The 20,197-nt window shown below is 43.1% G+C and overlaps 1 protein-coding gene across 1 annotated transcript in view; it reads left to right on the top strand.

Moving 5' to 3' along the window:
- Window positions 1–20,197, top strand: part of MPHOSPH8 (M-phase phosphoprotein 8) — a 48,176-nt gene that overhangs the window by 11,041 nt on the left and 16,938 nt on the right. Inside the window, exons 3-4 of the mRNA XM_034758804.1 lie at window positions 492–1,343; window positions 3,600–3,705. Of these exons, the coding sequence (XP_034614695.1) occupies window positions 492–1,343; window positions 3,600–3,705 (958 nt within the window). The remainder of the gene's footprint in view (window positions 1–491; window positions 1,344–3,599; window positions 3,706–20,197) is intronic.

Genomic DNA, 20,197 nt, shown 5'->3' with positions numbered 1-20,197 from the left:
TGAAGCAAGAAAGAATCCAGAATCAAGTTTCTGCTCTATTTTGCTGCTCAACATAGCTACCCAGGTACATCCTGCCTGTTTTTATTTTATTTTTCCTCCATGTGCCTGTTGATGCCACTTCTAGGGGTAGTAATTTGAGTAAGGGCTTGTCTTTACAAATAATTCGTTCACAGGAAGCAGGGGGGTGAATTTCCCCTGCACTATTCCGCCATGGACTATCTGTCCCTGTGGACCCTGCTGGCATGCATTAAGTTTGTTAATGCACTTTGATCTAGTCCCGTTTCAAAGAGGATTTAGTAATGGTCAGCTAAAATGGGAATAACCACTACAAATTGCAGATGTATTTAAAAATTTGAAATCTTGCACTACCCTGGGTTTGGGCACTATGGATTTAAGCATGTATAACACTGTTGTGCACTGAAGTACATAAATAATAAAGTTTAATTGGGAAAGGAGGAAAGAAATGTTTTCTGTTTTTCTTCATTTTATAGAAGCTGTCTTTAAATGACGACTTATTTGAGGCAGAATCTGACAGTGACTTGCAAAGTGAAGCAAAAGAAGACACATCACCAAAGAAGAAGAAGAAAAAATCAAAAGATGGCGAGGATAGAAGCCCAGATGATCTGAAAAAGAAAAAATCAAAATCTGCAAAATTCAAAGAGAAACCCAGACTGGAACGTGAAAACTCCTCAGATAGTTTGATTTTAGATTCAAAACCAAAGAAAAGAACTTCAGAAACCAAGGAAGATTCAAAAGATCCTAAGAAGCAGAAGAAAGAAGATTCTAAAGAAATCAAGAAAAAGAAGGGAGAAATTAAAGATTTAAAGACCAAATGTAAAGAGGATTCTAAAGAAAATAAAAAATTGCGAAAGGAAAAACATGGTGACCTTCAGTTTGACTCCGAGTCAAGCACCCTAGATGATTCGTTTTCTCAAGTAGCTGACAATGAAAATTCAGACTTGTGTTCTGAGGGTAGAGAGGAGAAACAAAAGATAAAAAGTGGAAAAGAGAAATCTGAACAGGAAATTCTTATGAAGGATTCCATTGCTGATAGGCAGCCAGATGGGTCAGCAAGTACTGAAGAGGACAGCATTGAGCTTAAGGTTAAAAGAAAAAAGAAGAAACTTAAAAGGGCTGAAGATTACAAAGAGGAAAGTAGAAAAGTGGAAACAAAGGACACCTATTTGGAGAAGAAAAATATGCACAAAAAACAAAAAGCTCAAGAAAAGGCAAAAGCTTCTGCAGAGTTAGACAAAGTTTCACCTACACCTGCTCTAGTGCAAAAAAGTTTGAAATTGTGCACTGATGAAAAAGGACGCAAGTCGACTGATTCAGTTGGGGAGGTAAGCAGTGTTATGAAATTTGAAAAACAAAGTTTAAATCAGACAAATATTATGCCAGGGACATGCTTCAGACACCTCAAAAGCCTACTGTTTCTGATCGCAAAGACAAAGAGATAATTGGGAGAGTTAATGAGGATAAAATGAAAGAGAAGCCCACTGCACACTCTATAGGGGAGACTCTGAAAATTTTTCCCTGTATACTGAACATAATAAAGAAGGGAGCATGTTAGGAAAGAAGCGTGTCTCTAAGTGTGATCTGAATCTGGAGGACATGTCAAAGGAAAGAGGCAATTTATCAAAGGTAATTCTAAAACTGTTCAAAAAGTAAGTATATATTAAGTTAGCTTGTTTTTTTCCTTCTGTTTAGTCTTCAATAGAGTATAAATCTCTCCATGTGGGGAGGGGATAGCTCAGTGGTTTGAGCATTGGCCTGCTAAATTGTGAATTCAATTCTTGAGAGCGCCACTTAGGGATCTGGGGCAAAATCAGTACTTGGTCCTGCTAGTGAAGGCAGGGGGCTGGACTCGATAACCCTTCAGGGTCCCTTCCAGTTCTATGAGATAGGTATATCTCCATATATTATATTATGATAGGCCCTAACTTAATGAGTTGCTGGGGCGTGCTTGAACCCTGCTCTGCCTCAGGCCCTGTCCCCACTCCACCTCTTCCCCTGCCTCTTCCTACCCTCTCCCCCTCCTCTTCCTGCCCCTACAGCTGTTCTGTGGTGGGAGGGAGTGGGAGGAGCTGATTGACAGGGCTGCTGGTGGGCAGGAAGTGCAGGGGAGGGAGGAGGCACAACCTGCAGTGCTGCCAGTGGATGCTTAGCACCCACTGTTTATTTTCCGAGGGTATTCCAGCCCCAGAGCACCCATAGAGTTAGCACCTATGAATCTCTCCAGCTTCCTTTTTTCAGTTGTTTGAGAAGTGGTTAGATTTCATTCTAAACAACCCTTGTACTATCTATTTTAGCCACTTGTCCCTTACCTTGCATCTCTGATCACCTTTAGTTTGGCATTCTTCCCCTTATTTTATAGTAAGGCATTCAGCCACCTAGTGAGTGTCCAGTCATTATCACACTGAAGTGTTCTTATATGGTATGGCTAACATGCCATCTCTGTGTTTTTAAGTATACCATTACTGTAATTTGTGTATTTTGGTATCTAACTAGGCATTGGAATCCTGAAATCACTTATAAACCTGAGTCTCCCAAATAGCTGTGCAGGAGGCTTGTCTTGCTAGAGTTTCTTGTGGTTATTTTTAGATAGAATGTAGACAATATAGAATAAAAATCTGAAATTAAACATTTAAGACACATACTCTTCAGATTAATCTCAAAACATTTCTGAAGCAGTTTGTTTCTTTGATTTGAGGTACTATTATGTTCCTAACTGAGCACAAGATTATATTTTAAGGAGGATCTGGGGTAGAAAAGGTAAAGAATAAGTGTACAGTATTGGGGAAAAACTAAAATGGCCTTCTATAAAAAATGCTATTGAACAATGTAATGTTGTTTAGCTGCCTGAGACCACTGTATTCCTGCTTGCAGTTTATGCACATAGCAAGATGTGAATGTTTTCATTGAGTAATAGCAAGATCTTTTTGTTATCCATGGCTTCCATCACACTTTCTGCTCCCTACAGTTTGTCCTAATTTTAGACCTATCACAAGAAGGGTAACTGTAAGCTCTTTGAAACAGAGACTTTGTGTATTATTTGTGCTAGAAAAGCACCTAGCATACTTGGGGTATTGAAAGAACAAGAAATGTGGATGCTAATAGTTTCTAGTCTCTTCCATTATAAAGTCATCATAGTATAATTCACTGTCATGCTAGTATGTCCTTATTCTGTCCTTGTGTATGTCCAAACTCTGCTGCTTAAAGCATTGATTGAATAGTGCTAATTTTGGTGGTAATTTTATCATGTGAACATCTTTTCAATAGGAACTGGACTAAGGGCACTAAACACCTTTTATGTAAGTTTGTGTACAGATTAGATGACTTTTATTCTCTAACAACCTTGTCTGGATTTTAAATTAGCAAATCGAGTGTGAAAGGCTTTGTTTCCCACTATAGGTCACCTGTGCTATTCACTCTCTCCATTTTATTATCACCCTGCTCTCCACACTAATTTAATTACTAATGTTACTGATGGGTCTGGCAGAGAAATGCAGAACTCTGAACTTTGGTCCTTAGCATTTGAAAACTGGTCATTTCACTTTAATATAGCATAGCAGTTTAATTTTATCTTTTGCCTTCAGTACCAGGAAAAGGAAGTAAAGAAAAATGAAATAAAAGAAAAACCTCAGAAACGATATGACTCTGAAAAGGAAGAAAAAGTCAGAAAAGAACAGAAGGGATTAAAAAGTAAGTTATAATCCAGGCTTTTGCACAGTTAGAGAACAAAGAGCTTTTAGATCAGTGGTCACCAACCGGTCGATTGCAATCGACCAGTCGATCCTGGAGCCCGCAAGAAGGTATTTCTTTGAGTACGGCCCCCCCAGCCTCAGGAGGAGAGGCAAGGCTGCTGGCACTGATTGCCTGTGCGCATTCAGCAGGGAGCTCCGTGGTGGGGGATTAAAGCAATCGGCTAACCAGCTGCTAAGGGGAGTTGGGGCTGATGCCTGTGAGCATTGAGGAGAAAGCGCTTCCTTGGCTAGGAGCGCAGACGGAGTTAGACGACAGCCCAGACTATCCCCTTTACAGGGCTTGTGGTCAAGCAAACAACCTCCACCAAACCCCATGGTGCGCCTGCCCATACAGGCTTTTCCCCAGGGTCACCAGCCTGCAGGGCAGCCGTCCTACATGCCAGGGGACACTGAGGGGGAAAATGCAAAGCCATGCTTCCCGCAAGCCCTACAGGGGGTTTCTCCTTTTGTCTGGGTGCTTGCTCAAGAAGGAAGGCGGTCGGGGGAAAGCAGAGAGCGCTGACTTCATTCTCCCTCTGGAGTTGGGAAGCCTGCATGAAGTGCTGGTCAGATTTGAGCACTTGGCTCTGACAGATGAATGCAAAGAAACAACCAAGCTCGAGGGCCCTTTCATTGAAGGTCGTTGGGTTTTAGTGAAACTTTATTTCTTCTTTGCACATTGAACCGGGGTAGAGACAGGCTCCAGCGTGACCAATCTTATCCTCACAAAGTACAGAAGTGCACTCTTCCTCTTTCCTAATAACCAGGAGGCGCCATAACTCATGACACCTTTGGTTGCAAGTGCAGAATTGGGGAAAAAAGAAAAGCTTATCATGCATGGCGTGCATGTCTACTGCTCAGAAGTGTCAGACTACAGTTGTAGCTAGTGCTCTCCTCTTCTCTTTTTATAATTAAAAAATACATACCTAGCTAGCGTTAACAATGAATTACAAACCCGGGCCATCTAAAAAGAAACCGAAAACCTACAACTTCCATTTGGAATGGAAAAATGAATTTCTGTTTGCAACAGTGAAAGATAAGTGCATAGGACTTCCATGTCACACAAGTATATCGATAAGTAAAAGGGAATTTAGAAAGGCACCACAAAACAATGCATAGCAAATTTAAGGACCGTTTCCCCTTAAATAGCGTGCTCCGTACAAAGAAAGTTAATGAATTGAAGGCTGTTTTGAAAGCTCAACAGTCATGTTTTACTAAACCAGCAGCAAAAGGGGAGGCCTCTACTGAAGCATCGTTCTGTGTTTGCCATCTGCTGGCAAAACACAAGAAATAATTTACAGATGGAGAAGTATTTAAAGAGGCAATGACTGTGGCAGCGGACTCCTTATTTAAAGATCTCAAAAAACAAAGAGGAAATAATGACGGCAGTCTAGAACATATCACTTGGGGCTTCCACAGTAGCAAAACAGGTGGAATCTTTGTCCGAAGACATCTTTCAGCAACTACAGCAGGATTTGAATGACTTTGAATGCTTTTCACTGCAGTTTGATGAATCGGTTGACATGACCGACACAGCCCAGGTAGTTTTTTGTTCAAATGGTTTTTAAGGATGCGATAACTAAAGAGGACCTTCTGACTGTTTTGCCTCTTAAAGAGAAAACAAGAGGCGATATCTACAATGAATTCAAAAATTACATGCTTGAGAAAATCATTCCAATCGAGAAACTTGTTTTGATCACAACGGATGGTGCACCTGCCATGCTTAGCGCACATGCTGGCTTTGTTGCATTTTGAAAAATGATCCAGATTTTCCTTCATTTGTGAATTACCACTGTATAATCCACCAGCAAGCACTAGCGAGTAAAGTGATGGACTTCTCACACTTAATGAAAATAATTGTCAGAATTGTAAACTTGATTGGGACAAGAGCCTTCCAGCACCGCCTCTTTAAATATTTACTTGACGAAGTGGATGCTGCTTACAGTGGTCCTCCATGCAGGTGTGAGGTGCTTAAGCAGGGGGAAAGTCCTGCACAGATTTTTGGATCTAATGCCTGAAATCATCGCTTTTCTAAAATCAAGGAACGAAGTGTGCAATGAGATGTCAGACAATGCATGGCTGCTAGACTTCGGGTTCCTTACTGACATAACATCCAAATTGAATGAGCGAACTGCAGGGAAAGGACAGACTTATCACATATGATCAGTGCAGTGAATGCATTCAAATTGAAATTGGGTCTGTGGTCCTCCTAATTAAAGAATAAAATGCTGCAGCACTTCCCGAGTCTGGGGAAAATACTAGAAAAAATTGAAGACAGAGGAAAATGGTTCCACCCAGAAAAGTTCTGTGCCCAGTTGACCAAATTAGCAGAGGATTTCAAGAAATAGACATGATGGAGCCAATCATGTGTATCTCAAATCCATTCTTTCCAGCAGACATTGTTAGGTTGGCTGCGACATTCCATCAGGTGTTTGATTTACAAAGTAGTGGAATTGATATGGAGATAATTACCATGCAAAGTGACATTGAGCTAAAAGCCAGACCAAAGGACAGCAATTTTTGGGAATGCGTAAACCAAGAAAAGTATCCCCTTCTATTGTCCTGTGCTTTAAAAGTGAAAGCTTGCTTTGGTTCCACCTATCTATGTGAGATGGCATTCTCATAAATGAAGATGATCAAGTCCAAGTATCGCACCAGCCTCACAGATGCACATCTGCAGGACTGCATCTGACTAGCTATTTCAAATTACAACTCGAATTTCAAGACACTGGTAGATAATGTGCATTCACAAGTGTCACACTGAGACTCAGTAAGCAGGGAAAATGTATAATTAGGTATATTAAGCAATTGATTTCTGCTTTATATGGCATAATAAACTGTTCTTTCTCTATTTTCTTTGAGGTAAATAGACTCATAGATTTTAAGGTCAGAAGGGACCAGTATGATCATCTAGTCTGAACTCCCACATGATGCAGGCCACAAAAGCTGACCCACCCCCTTTCCCTTGCCTCAGCTGTTGAAGTCCCCAAATCCTGTGATTTAAGGACTTCAAGTCGCAGAGAATCCTCCAGCTAGCAACCCCCACCCCATGCTGCGGAGGAAGGCGAAAAACCTCCAGGGCCTCTGCCAATCTACCCTGGAGGAAAATTCCTTCCCGACCCCAAATATGGCGATCAGTAGAACCCCGAGCATGCAGGCAAGATTCTCCAGCCAGACCCTCATTGACCATTGCTACTATTTACCAGCGATGGCACGCTGTTGATTAATTGACTAAAATCACGTTATCCCATCAAACCATTCCCTCCATAAACTTATCAAGCTTAATCTTAAAGCCAGAGAGGTCTTTCGCCCCCCACTGTTTCCCTCGGAAGGCTGTTCCAAAATTTCACCCCTCTGATGGTTAGAAACCTTCGTCTAATTTCAAGCCTAAACTTCCCCACCGCCAGTTTATATCCATTCGTTCTCATGTCCACATTAGTACTGAGCTGAAATAATTCCTCTCCCTCCCTGGTATTTATCCCTCTGATATATTTTAAGAGAGCAATCATATCCCCCCTCAGCCTTCTTTTGGTTAGGGTAAACAAACTGAGCTCCTCGAATCTCCTTTCATACGACAGGTTTTCCATTCCTCTGATCATCCTAGTGGCCCTTCTCTGTACCTGTTCCAGTTTGAGTTCATCCTTTTTAAACATGGGAGACCAGAACTGCACACAGTACTCCAAATGAGGTCTCACCAGTGCCTTGTATAACGGAAGCAGCACCTCCTTATCCCTACTATATATACCTCGCCTGATGCATCCCAAGACCGCATTGGCTTTTTTCACAGCCACGTCACATTGCCGACTCATAGTCATCCTGCGGTCAACCAGGACTCCAAGGTCTTTCTCCTCCTCCGTTACTTCCAACCAATGCGTCCCCAGCTTATAACTAAAATTCTTGTTAGTCATCCCTAAATGCATCACCTTACACTTTTCACTATTAAATTTCATCCTATTTCTGTTACTCCAATTTACAAGGTCATCCAAGTCTCCCTGCAGAATATCCCGATCCTTCTCCGAATTGGCAATACCTCCCAACTTGTGTCATCCGCAAACTTTATCAGCCCACTCCTACATTTGGTTCCGAGGTCAGTAATAAATAGATTAAATAAAATGGGACCCAAAACCGAACCTTGAGGAACTCCACTGGTGACCTCCCTCCAACCTGACAGTTCACCTTTCAGTATGACCCGCTGCAGTCTCCCCTTTAACCAGTTCCTTATCCACCTCTGGATTTTCATATCGATCCCCATCTTTTCCAATTTAATCAATAATTCCTCATGCGGTACCGTATCAAACGCTTTACTGAAATCGAGGTATATTAGGTCCACCGCATTTCCCTTATCTAAAAAGTCTGTTACTTTCTCAAAGAAGGAGATCAGGTTGGTTTGGCACGATCTGCCTTTCGTAAAACCATGTTGTAATTTGTCGCAATTGCCATTGACCTCAAGGTCCTTAACTACTTTCTCCTTCAAAACTTTTTCCAGGACCTTGCATACTACAGATGTTAAACTAACAGGCCTGTAGTTACCCGGGTCACTTTTTTTCCCTTTCTTGAAAATAGGAACCACATTAGCTATTCTCCAGTCCAACGGTACCACCCCCGAGTTTATAGATTCATTAAAAATTATCGCTAACGGGCTTGCAATTTCTCGCGCCAGTTCCTTCAATATTCTCGGATGAAGATCATCCGGTCCGCCTGATTTAATCCCATTAAGGTGTTCAAGTTTGGCTTCTACCTCGGATACGGTAATGTCAATCCTCCCCTCCTTTATTCCCCTCTGTCACGCTGCCACTATTCCTAAGCCCTTCATTAGCCTCATTAAAGACCGATGCAAAATATTCGTTTAGATATTGTGCCATCCCTAGATTATCCTTTATCTCCACTCCATCTACAGTCTTCAGCGGTCCCACTTCTTCTTTCTTTGTTTTCTTCCTATTTATATGGCTATAAAACCTCTTACTATTGCTTTTAATTCCCCTCGCAAGGTCCAACTCTACACGGCTTTTAGCCTTTCTCACTCCATGTCTACATGCTCTGACCTCAATAAGGTAGATTTCCTTACTGATCCCTCCCCTCTTCCACTCTTTGTACGCTTTCTGTTTTTTCTTAATCACCCCTTTGAGACGCTCGCTCATCCAGCTTGGTCTAAATCTCTTTCCTACTAACAGTTTTCCCTTTCTTGGGATACAGGCCTCCGACAGCTCCTGCAACTTCAACTTAAAATAATCCCAGGCGCCATCCGCCTTTAGATCCATAAATATGTTAGCCCAATCCACTTCCCTTACCAGTCCCCTTAATTTATTAAAATTAGCCTTTTTGAAATTGTAAACCCTAGTCTCTGATTTAATTCTGTTAATCTTTCCATTTAGTTTAAATCGAATTAGCTCATGATCACTCGAGCCAAGGTTGTCCCCTACAACCATTTCCTCAACGGGGTCCTCACTACTCACCAAAACCAAATCTAAAATGGCATCCCCCCTCGTCGGTTCAGCTACTACTTGATGAAGGAATTCATCAGCTAGCACGTCTAGAAACATCTGAGCCCTATTATTGTTACTAGCATTTGTTCCCCAATCTATATCCGGGAAGTTAAAGTCTCCCATGATTACACAGTTCCTATTAGTATTTACTTCCCTAAAAACATTAAATAGTTCTCTGTCCATATCCAGGGTAGATCCCGGCGGTCTGTAGCACACCCCAAGCACTATCCCAGGGGAGGCTCTAGTAGTTCTTTTACTCAGTGTGAGTATTGCCCAGACAGACTCTGTCTTATCCATTCCATCAGTCATTTCTTTACAGTTTACCTCATTATTGACACACAATGCTACCCCCCCACCTTTACCTTTGTTCCTATCGTTCCTAAACAGCACATACCCTTCCATACCTGTACTCCAGTCATGACTACCGTTCCACAAGGTTTCGGTTATTCCTACGATATCCGGTTTCATTTCTCGGACCAGGAGCTCCAATTCCTCCATTTTGTTACCTAGACTTCTCGCATTGGTGTATAAACATCTTAATGTATGCCATTTAGCCTGTCTCCCATTAGTTATGCAATTTGGTACGGACCCCTTGCTGTTCATCCCCTCTCTCCTTCTTATGTCCAATCCCTTCCCCCCGGCTATATCTGTTCTTATCTCATCACTCTCCTTTTCAATGTTGGAATCTGGCGTGGAGATTAACTGGACATCTCCCAACCATCTCCCCCAAATTCCTAGTTTAAAGCTCTTTTGATGAGATGAGCCAGCCTCCCTCCCAGAAGTCTATTTTCTTCCCTACTCAGGTGAAGTCCATCCCATTAGAACAGCTGTCTGTCCCCGAAAGCCTCCCAGTGACCATACTGGGTTGTACTTAAATTCAAAAGGTGATCTTGTGCTTAAAAAGGTTGGAGACCACTGTTTTAGATCAATAAAGCCTATCCAGTCCTACAGAGTAGATTATAGTCCCACTATAGAATGCACATGAGAATTTACACATATGCTATACTTAATCTTAGCTTCATTCCACCTTTTAGTACTTCAGTTCTGGTGGCTTTTCAAGAAGTAAAAGCAACTCCATAACTTAACAATTGGTGGTTTTATAATTTTTCTTTCACTTCCTAGATTTTTTTTACATCCTATACTCTAAATCTTAAAACACAGCTGAATATTAAAATCAAATGCATCTTCTCCACGTGAATTGCAGATTCTTCTTCTCTTCCCCTCTAGGAGTGTCAGCCATATTTTCATATCATACTCTTAGTAATAAACTGTGTGTGCTTACGTCATGTTTTAAGATTGGCTATTCCAGGAGTTGTCCTACCCTGTAGATGCACCTGTTGAGTGTTAGGGGAATGTTTACTGAGCTTTCTCTAATGATTGCTTTCTTGATGGCTGCTACTGCAGTCAAGAGTATGAATAAGTTGCTGGCTCATGTGCCTTAGCTCAAAGATAAGTTGGTGGCTCTGAAACCTCATAGAAAATTCTTGCTCAGCCTGGTGACAGATTTTCATTTAAAGAGGTATAATAGACTGGTGATGATGTCAGGCCTACTTCGCTTAATAAAACTATATAAAAATGTGTTCTGAAATTATGGTTAATATTTTGGGGCCACCGAGCCTGGCAGTGACTGCCTGCCATAACTCTTAATACCAGCTAGGTTGAGAGAAACACCCGTGGATCCTTTCTTTAAAAAGGTGAAGGTTCATGTCTTGAATTTAGGCTTATTATCCTATTTTACCCTATATAGAATCATAGAAGGATAGGTTGTAGATCGTTGATGATGTGCTGGAGAGGTTTTAGCTGGGGGCTGTACGTGATGGCCAGAGGTGGTCTGTTTTCTTTGGGCCTGTCCTGTAGTAGGTGATTTCTGGGTACCGTCTCGCTCTGTTTCCTCACTTCCCCAGGTGGGTATTGTAATTTTAAGAATGCTTGATAAAGATCTTGTAGGTGTTTGCCTCTGTCTGAGGGATTGGAGCAAATGCGGTTGTGTCTTAGGGCTCAGCTGTAGACAATGGATTGTGTGAGGTGTCCTGGATGGAAGCTGGAGGCATGTAGGTAAGTGTAGCGGTCAGTAGGTTTCCAGTATAGGGTGGTATTTATGTGACCATCACTTGTTTGCACTGTAGTGTCCAGGAAGTGGATCTCTTGTGTGGACTGGTCCAGACTGAGGTTGATGGTGGGGTGGAAATTGTTGAAATCCAGGTGGAATTCTTCAAGGACCTCCTTCCTGTGGGTCCATGTGATGAAGATGTCATCAATGTAGTGCAAGTAGAGGAGGGGCGCTTGGGGACGAGAGCTGAGGAAGCGTTGTTCTAAGTCAGCCATAAAAATCTTGGCATATTGTGGGGCCATGCGGGTACCCATAGCAGTGCCACTGACTTGAAGGTATAAGTTGTCCCCAAATCTGAAATGGTTGTGGGTGAGGACAAAGTCACAAAGCTCAGCCACCAGGTGTGCTGTGGCCTCATCAGGGATACTGTTCTTGACAGCTTGTAGTCCATCCTCATGTGGAATATTGGTGTAAAGCGTTTCTACATCCATGGTGGCCAGGATGGTGTTTTCAGGAAGATCACCAATGCATTGTGGTTTCTTCAGGAAGTCGGTGGTATCTCGAAGATTGCTGGGAGCATAGGATCTGAGGAGAGAGTCCAAATAACCAGATAATCCGCTGTAAGAGTGCCGATGCCTGAGATGATGGGGCATCCAGGGTTTCCAGGTTTATCGATCTTGAGTAACAAATAAAATACCCCTGGTCGGGGCTCTAGGGGTGTGTCCGTGTAGATTTGTTCCCGTGCTGTAGCAGGGAGTTTCTTAAGCAGATGGTGTAGTTTCTTTTGGTACTCCTCAGTGGGATCAGAGGATAGTGGCCTGTAGAACATGGTGTTGGAGAGTTGCCTGGCCGCCTCCTGTTCATTATGACTACAGCACCTCCTTTGTCAGCCCCTTTGATTATAATGTCAGTTGTTTCTGAGGCTGTGGATGGCATTGCGTTCTATATGGCTGAGGTTATGGGGCAAGTGATGCTGTTTGTTCACAATTTCAGCCTGTGCACATCTGCGGAAGCACTCTGTAGAAGTCCAGTCTGTCATTTCGACTGTCAGGAGGAGTTCACGCAGAGTTCTTTATGGTTGTTAGTTAAGTCTGTTAGTGTAGTTAGTTTTCTCTGTTAGCCGAGCTTATGGCTTCAAGCCTTGTGCCCCCTGAAACAAGGCTATGCCCCTGAGCGACCTACTCTTCAGATAATAGGTGCCGACTGCATGGGTGCTTTGGGGCTGGAACACCCCAGGAAAAAAATAGTGGGCACTCAGCACCCAGCAGCGGCCCCGCTGATCAGCTCCTCCTCCTCCTCCTCCCTCCTGCCTGCCGCTGATCAGCTGTTCGGCGTGCAGGAAGCTCTGGGAGAGAGGGGGTGGAAAGAGGCAGTGCAGGGGTAGGAAGAAGCAGGGTGGTGTGGGGGCAGGGCCTGGAGTGGACCAGGAGTCAAGCACCCCTAGGAAAACCAGAAAGTCTGCGCCTCTGCTTCAGATGCCTGACGTGCTTGGGTGGGGCTCACACCAAGGACCCACTGCAAGATTTGCAGGGATTTTAAACCTCATACCAAGAAGGATCAGGAGGCCAGCTTGAAGTCCCTGCTGTTGGAGGCAGAGCTGAGACCTTTCTTGGAGTCTCATAGACTTTAAGGTCAGAAGGGACCATTATGATCATCTAGTCTGACCACCTGCACAACGCAGGCCATAGAATCTCACCCACCCACTCCTGTAACAAACCCCTAACCTATGCCTGAGTTATTGAAGTCCTCAAATCGTGGTTTAAAGACCTCAAGGTGCAGAGAATCCTCCAGCAAGTAACCCCTGCCCCACCCTGCAGAGGAAGGCAAAAAACCTCCAGGGCCTCTGCCAATCTGCCCTGGAGGAAAATTCCTTCCTGACCCCAAATATGGCGATCAGTTAAACCCTGAGGATGTGGGCAAGACTCACCAGCCAGCACCCAGGAAAGAATTCTCTGTAGTAACTCAGATCCCACCCCATCTAACATCCAATCACAGACCATTGGGCATATTTACCTGCTAATAATCAAAGATCAATTAATTGTCAAAATTAGGCTATCCCATCATATCATCCCCTCTGAAAACTTATCAAGCTTAGTCTTGAAGCCAGATTCGTCTTTTGCCCTCACTACTCCCCTTTGAAGGCTGTCCCAGAACTTCACTCCTCTAATGGTTAGAAACCTTTGTCTAATTTCAAGTCTAAACTTCCCAATGTCCAGTTTATATCCATTTGTTCTTGTGTCCACATTGGTACTAAACTTAAATAATTCCTCTCCCTCCCTGATATTTATCCCTCTGATATATTTATAAAGAGCAATCATATTTCCCCTCAGCCTTCTTTTGGTTAGGCTAAACAAGCCAAGCTCCTTGAGTCTCCTTTCAAAATACAGGTTTTCCATTCCTCGGATCATCCTAGTAGCCCTTCTCTGTACCTGTTCCAGTTTGAATTCATCCTTCTTAAACATGGGACACCAGAACTGCACACAATATTCCAGATGAGGTCTCACCAGTGCCTTGTATAACGGTAGTAACACCACCTTATCTTTACTGGAAATACCTCACCTGATGCATCCCAAGACCACATTAGCTTTTTTTAACGGCCATATCACATTGGCGGCTCATAGTCATCCTGTGATCAACCAATACTCCGAGGTCCTTCTCCTCCTCTGTTACTTCCAACTGATGTGTCCCCAATTTATAACCAAAATTCTTATTAATCCCTAAAGGCATGACCTTGCACTTTTCACTATTAAATTTCATCCTATTACTATTACTCCAGTTTACAAGGTCATCCAGATCTTCCTGTATGATATCCCAGTCCTTCTCTGTATTAGCAATACCTCCCAGCTTTGTGTCATCCGCAAACTTTCTTAGCACATTCCCACTTTTTGTGCCAAGGTCAGTAATAAAAAGGTTAAATAATATTGGTCCCAAAACGGATCCCTGAGGAACTCCACTAGTAACCTCCTTCCAGCCTGACAGTTCACCTTTTAGTATGACCCGTTGTAGTCTCCCCTTTAACCAGTTCCTTATCCACCTTTCAATTTTCATATTGATCCCCATCTTTTCCAATTTAGAATGTGGAACCATATCAAATGCCTTACTGAAATCGAGGTAAATTAGATCCACTGCATTTCCTTTGTCTAAAAAATCTATTACCTTCTCAAAGGAGGAGATCAGGTTGGTTTGGCACGATCTACCTTTTGTAAAACCGTATTGTATTTTGTCCCAAGTACCATTGACCTCAATGTCCTTAACTACTTTCTCCTTCACATTTTTTTCCAAGACCTTGCATACTACAGATGTCAAACTAACAGGCCTATAGTTACTCGGATCACTTTTTTTTTCCTTTCTTAAAAATAGGAACTACGTTAGCAATTCTCCAGCCGTACGGTACAACCCCTGAGTTTATAGATTAATTAAAAGTTCTTGCTAATGGGCTTGCAATTTCATGTGCCAGTTCCTTTAATATTCTTGGATGAAGATTATCTGGGCCCCCCGATTTAGTCCCATTAAGCTGTTCGAGTTTGGCTTCTACCTCAGATCTGGTAATATCTACCTCCATATCCTCATTCCCATTTGTCATCCTACCATTATCCCTAAGCTCCTCATTAAAGACTGAGGTGAAGTATTTGTTTAGATATTGGGCCATGCCTAGATTATCCTTAACCTCCACTCCATCCTCAGTGTTTAGAGGTCCCACTTTTCTTTGTTTTCTTCTTACTTATATGGCTATAGAACCTTTTACTATTGGTTTTAATTCCCTTTGCAAGGTCCAACTCTACATGGCTTTTGGCCTTTCTCACTTTATCCCTACATATTCTGACCATAATAAGGTAGCTTTCCTTGCTAATCCCTCCCATCTTCCACTCCTTGTCGGCTTTCTGCTTTTTCTTAATCACCTCTGAAATGCTTGCTCATCCTGCTTGGATGAGTTGTGCCGATCGGACTTGGCACTGAGTACTTCAGCATGGGTGAGGAGTGCTCCTTCCACCACGGGAATTTCGGCACCGTTCGCCATCCCCGGTGCCGAGGAAGAAGCAGAAGAAGCTGCTGGCTGAGAAAGTTTGTTCCCCATCCCCAAGGGAGGACAGGCACGGAGAGCAGAGCGGAGTGCGCCCAGAACCTGGTGCCGTTGACTCAGGCCCTTCTGTGGGTACCATTGAGTCTGGCTCAAGAAGACCCAACTGTACTGGAAGGTCGGCACTGTACTGGTGCTGTTGGTATAGATGGCACTGCGAAGACATTTGTTGCCATCACAGACCTGCTTTTGCTGTCGGTGCTGGCATCACCAGCAGTTCAGGAGTTGGTGATGTCAGTGCCATGGGGTGCAAGGGAGTATGCAGTCACTGGTCACCATTAGGGGGCCCAGTGCCATTGAAAGGGTAACTGTCCATTTGGTTGCACCACAGTCTTCCCTGCCTCAGCACCAATCTCCAGCACCAGTGGGAACTACTCCCCACCCCACCCAGATCCATGGTGGTCTCCCACCAGAAGGGATTGGCAGACTCCAAGAATCTGGACCTGTTTGGAAAAAAGTCTACCCCACTGGGGGCCTGCAGCTTAGGATTGCTAACCAGCAGGCGCTGCTGGGCAGATATGACTTCAATATGGAGTACCACATGTTGAAGTCCAAAGAAGCCAGACTGGAGTTCTCCTCCCTGGTGGTGGAGGGGAAATCCATAACAAGGGTTTCCCTGCAAGCAGCCCTTGATGCAGCGGATTCGGCAGCCAGGTCCATAGCATCTGTGGTAGCCATGTAAGAGTGTGTGGCTTCAGTCCTCGGGCCTTCCACAGGAAGTTCAGCATACCCTCCAGAACCTACCCTTTGAGAAGACCGATACAAAGCTTCACTGTCTGAAAGACTCCAGAGCAACCCTTAAGTCCCTGGGTTTGTATACCCCTGCGACATTGAGGAAGCACTTCAGGTTGAAGCAGTCATCCTGGTTCTTTGACCCTCCCACCCACAACAGAAACAGAGCAGGGACTTTAGGCATAGGCCACAACTCCTCCTCCACTTCAGTCTGCCTCTTGCAGACACTTGGGCGGCCCTAAGTCCTTTGACAGGACGCTCAAGGATGTTGTACCAGGTTAAGTTTCCGGATCCTGTTTCCCCTTTTGTTTATGGACTGTTTGTCCTACTTCAAGTCGGCATGGTCCCATAAAACTACAGACCGTTGAGTGCTGAACATGGTGGAAGTGGGATATACCATCCAGTTCAGTTCTACCCCTCCTTCCCAGTCTCTCTTCAGGGACCCCTCTCATGAGCAACTTCCGGCCTGTGACATTCAGTTGCTCCTTTGGGTGGGAGCCATGGAAAGACGTTCCACAGGATCTAAAGAGAAAAGGGATTTACTCCCATTATGTCCCAGTTCCAAAAGCCAACCTGCACCAGCTCAACAGCTACCTCCAGAAACTGAAGTTTTACATAGTCTCCTTGGTTTCCATTATTCCTTCTCTGGATCCAGGGGACTGGTCCACCACCCTCAAATTTGAATTTTGCCTACTTTCATGTATCGATCTTCTGAGATCACAGAAGGTTCCTCAGGTTCATTGTGAACCCCATGCATTACCAATTTGCAGATCTCCTGTTTGGCCTGTCAGCATCCTCGTGACTATTTACAAAGTGCATGGTGGTAGTCACGGCCTACCTGAGACAAGGGGTGCAAGTCTACCCGTGTATGGACGACTGGCTGGTCAGGGATCAGTACAGCATCCACCTTATCCAGTCAACATTCAAGGCTCTAGCCTACTAATAAACTTTTAGAAATTCACCCTCACTCCGGTGCAGAGGATAGTTTATTGGAGCGGTGCTCAACACTACCCAAGCCCCCAGAGTCTTCCTCCCAGAAGGCCAATTTGAGGCGATCGTCTCCCTGATCGTACACTTCAAGAACCTTATATAGGTTACTTAAGAATCCCCAGTTATCACTTGGAGAATTAACAGATTCGGGGAAGGGCAGAAATAAGTGAATTAATGATGCCTTTTTTGGTCAAATGTTCTTTTCTCCTATCTTAAGAAGTTAGCATAGTTAGTGCTACACTGCCATCTACCAAACAGTGAGGTCAATAGTGAGAATACATAAAAGGTAGGGCTGTCAAGCGATTAAAAAAATTAATTGTGCAATTAAACAATAGACTACCATTTATTTAAATATTTTGGGTGTTTTCTACGTTTTCAAATATTGATTTCAATTACAACACAGAATACAAAGTGTACAGTGCTCACTTTATATTTATTTTTGATTACAAATATTTGCACTGTAAAAAACAAGAGATAGTATTTTTCAATTCACCTCATACAATTACTGTAATGCAATCTCTTTATCATGAAAGTTGAACTTACAAAAATAGAATTTTTACAAAAAAATAACTGCATTCAAAAATAAAACAATGTAGAACTGTAGAGCCTACACATCCACTCAGTCCTACTTCAGCCAAAATCACTCAGACAAACAAGTTTGGTTACAATTTGCAGGAGATAATGCTGCCCGCTTCTTGTTTACAATGTCTCCTGAAAGTGAGAACAAGCCTTCTCATGGCACTGTTGTAGCCGGTGTCACAAGATATTTATGTGCCAGATGTGCGAAAGATACATATGTTCCTTCATGCTTCAACCACCATTCCAGAGGACATGTATCCATGCTGATGACAGGTTCTGCTCGATAACGATCCAAAGCAGAGCGGACCAAAGCATGTTCATTTTCATCATCTGAGTCAGATGCCACCAGCATAAGGTTGATTTTATTTTTTGGTGGTTTGGGTTTTGTAGTTTCTGCATCTGAGTGTTGCTCTGTTAAAAATTCTGAAAGCGTGCTCCACACCTCATCCCTCTCAGATTCTGGATAACACTTCAGATTCCTAAACCTTGGGTCAAATCTGCTGTGGAAATGTTCTTAAAATGAACAACATGTGCTGGGTCATCATCCAAGACTGTTTATAACATGAAATATGTATCCGAATGCAGGTAAAACAGAACAGGAGACATACGCTTCTCTCCCAAGGAGTTCAGTCACAAATTTAATTGACACTTTTTTTTTTCTTTTTTTAACCGAGCATCATCAGCACAGAAGCATGTCCTCTGGAATGGTGGCTGAAGCATGAAGGGGCATATGAACTTTTAGCATATCTGGCACGTAAATACCTTGCAATGCCGGCTAAAAAAGTGCCATGCAAATGCCTTTTCTCACTTTCAGGTGACATTGTAAATAAAAAGCAGGCAGCAGTATCTCCTGTAAATGTAAACAAATTTGTCTGAGCAATTGGCTGGACAAGAAGTAGGACTGCGTGGACTTGTAGGCTCTAAAGTTTTACATTGTTTTGTTTTTGAGTGCAGTTATGTAACCAAAAAACCCTACATTTGTAAATTACACTTTCATGATAAAGAGATTGCACTACAGTACTTGTATGAGGTGAATTGAAAGCAAATACTCACCAGCAACTACACACCACCCATAGAAACACTAACCCAGGAACCAATCCCTGTAACAAACCCTGTTGCCTACTCTGTCCCCATATCTACTCTAGCGATAGCATCAGAGGACCTAACCACTAGAGTCACACTATCAGGGGCTCATTCACCTGCACATCTACTAATATGATATATGCCATCATGTGCCAGCAATACCCCTCTGTCATGTACATTGGCCAAACCCAACAGTCTGTACGTAAAAGAATAAAGAGACACAAATCAGACATCATGAATGGTAACACACAAAAGCCAGTAGGAGAACACTTTAATCTCCCTGGACATTCAATAACAAATTTAAAAGTAACCATCCTTCAACAAAAAAAGTTCAAAAACAGACTGCAGTGAGAAACTGCAGAGCTACAATTCATTTGCCAATTTAACACCATTAATTTGGGCTTGAATAGGGACTGGGAGTGGTTGGCTTACTGCAAAAGCAATTTTCCCTCTCTTGTTATTGATACCTCCTCATCAGTTATTGGGAGTGGACTGACTGAATTGGCCTTGTTAATCCTGGTTCTCCACTTGTAAGATAACTCCCTTCTCTTCATGTGTCAGTATATTTATGCCTACATCTGTAATTTTCACTCCATGCATCTGAAGAAGTGGGATTTTTACTCATGAAAGCATATGCCCAAATAAATCTGTTAGTCTTTAAGGTGCCACCGGACTCCTCGTTTTTGTGGATACAGACTAACATGGCTACCCCTCTAATTCTTGAAAAATACTATTTCTTTTGTTTATCATTTTTATAGTGCAAATATTTGTAATAAAAATAATATAAAGTGAGCACTGTACACTTTGTATTTTGTGTTGTAATAGAAATAAATATGTTTGAAAATGTAGGAAAAACATCCAAAAATCTAATATATTTCAATTGGTATTCTATTGTTTAACAGTGCAATTAATTGGGATTAATTTTTTTGAGTTAATCATGTGAGTTAACTGCAATTAATCGACAGTCCTACAAAGAAGCAATATATTTTCATATTATAATTCTAGTTAAATTAACATTCTAAAGGGGGATGAAATTAGGTTTTGAATCTAGTCAGGATTCAGACTTGCATAGGATAATCATAGGTAAATAATCTTCACTGAATTTGGCTTTTGCACATGCATGAGTGATCTAATTTGTTTAGGGTTACCATACCTAATAAATAAAAAAATAGGACCCTCCACGGGGTCCTGGCCCCGCCCATTTCCCAACTCCGCCCCTTCCCCGCCCTAACTCCGCTCCCTCCCACTCCCAGCCATGCGGAAAGGGCTGCCTGAGCGCTACCGGCTTCACGGTTTGCCGGGCAGCCCCCAGACCCTGTGCCCCCGGCCGGCGCTTCCCCAGCGCAGCTGGAGCCCGGGAGGGGAAGCGTCCAGCCAGGGGTGCAGGGTCTGGAGGCTGCCTGGCAAACCGTGAAGCCGGTAGCGCTTGGGCTTCGGGCAGCCCCCTTGCCTCCAG

The sequence above is a fragment of the Trachemys scripta genome, chromosome 1 (genome assembly GCF_013100865.1).
Source record: "Trachemys scripta elegans isolate TJP31775 chromosome 1, CAS_Tse_1.0, whole genome shotgun sequence".
NCBI lineage: Eukaryota > Metazoa > Chordata > Testudines > Emydidae > Trachemys > Trachemys scripta.
This window is presented reverse-complemented; position numbering and strand designations above follow the sequence as displayed.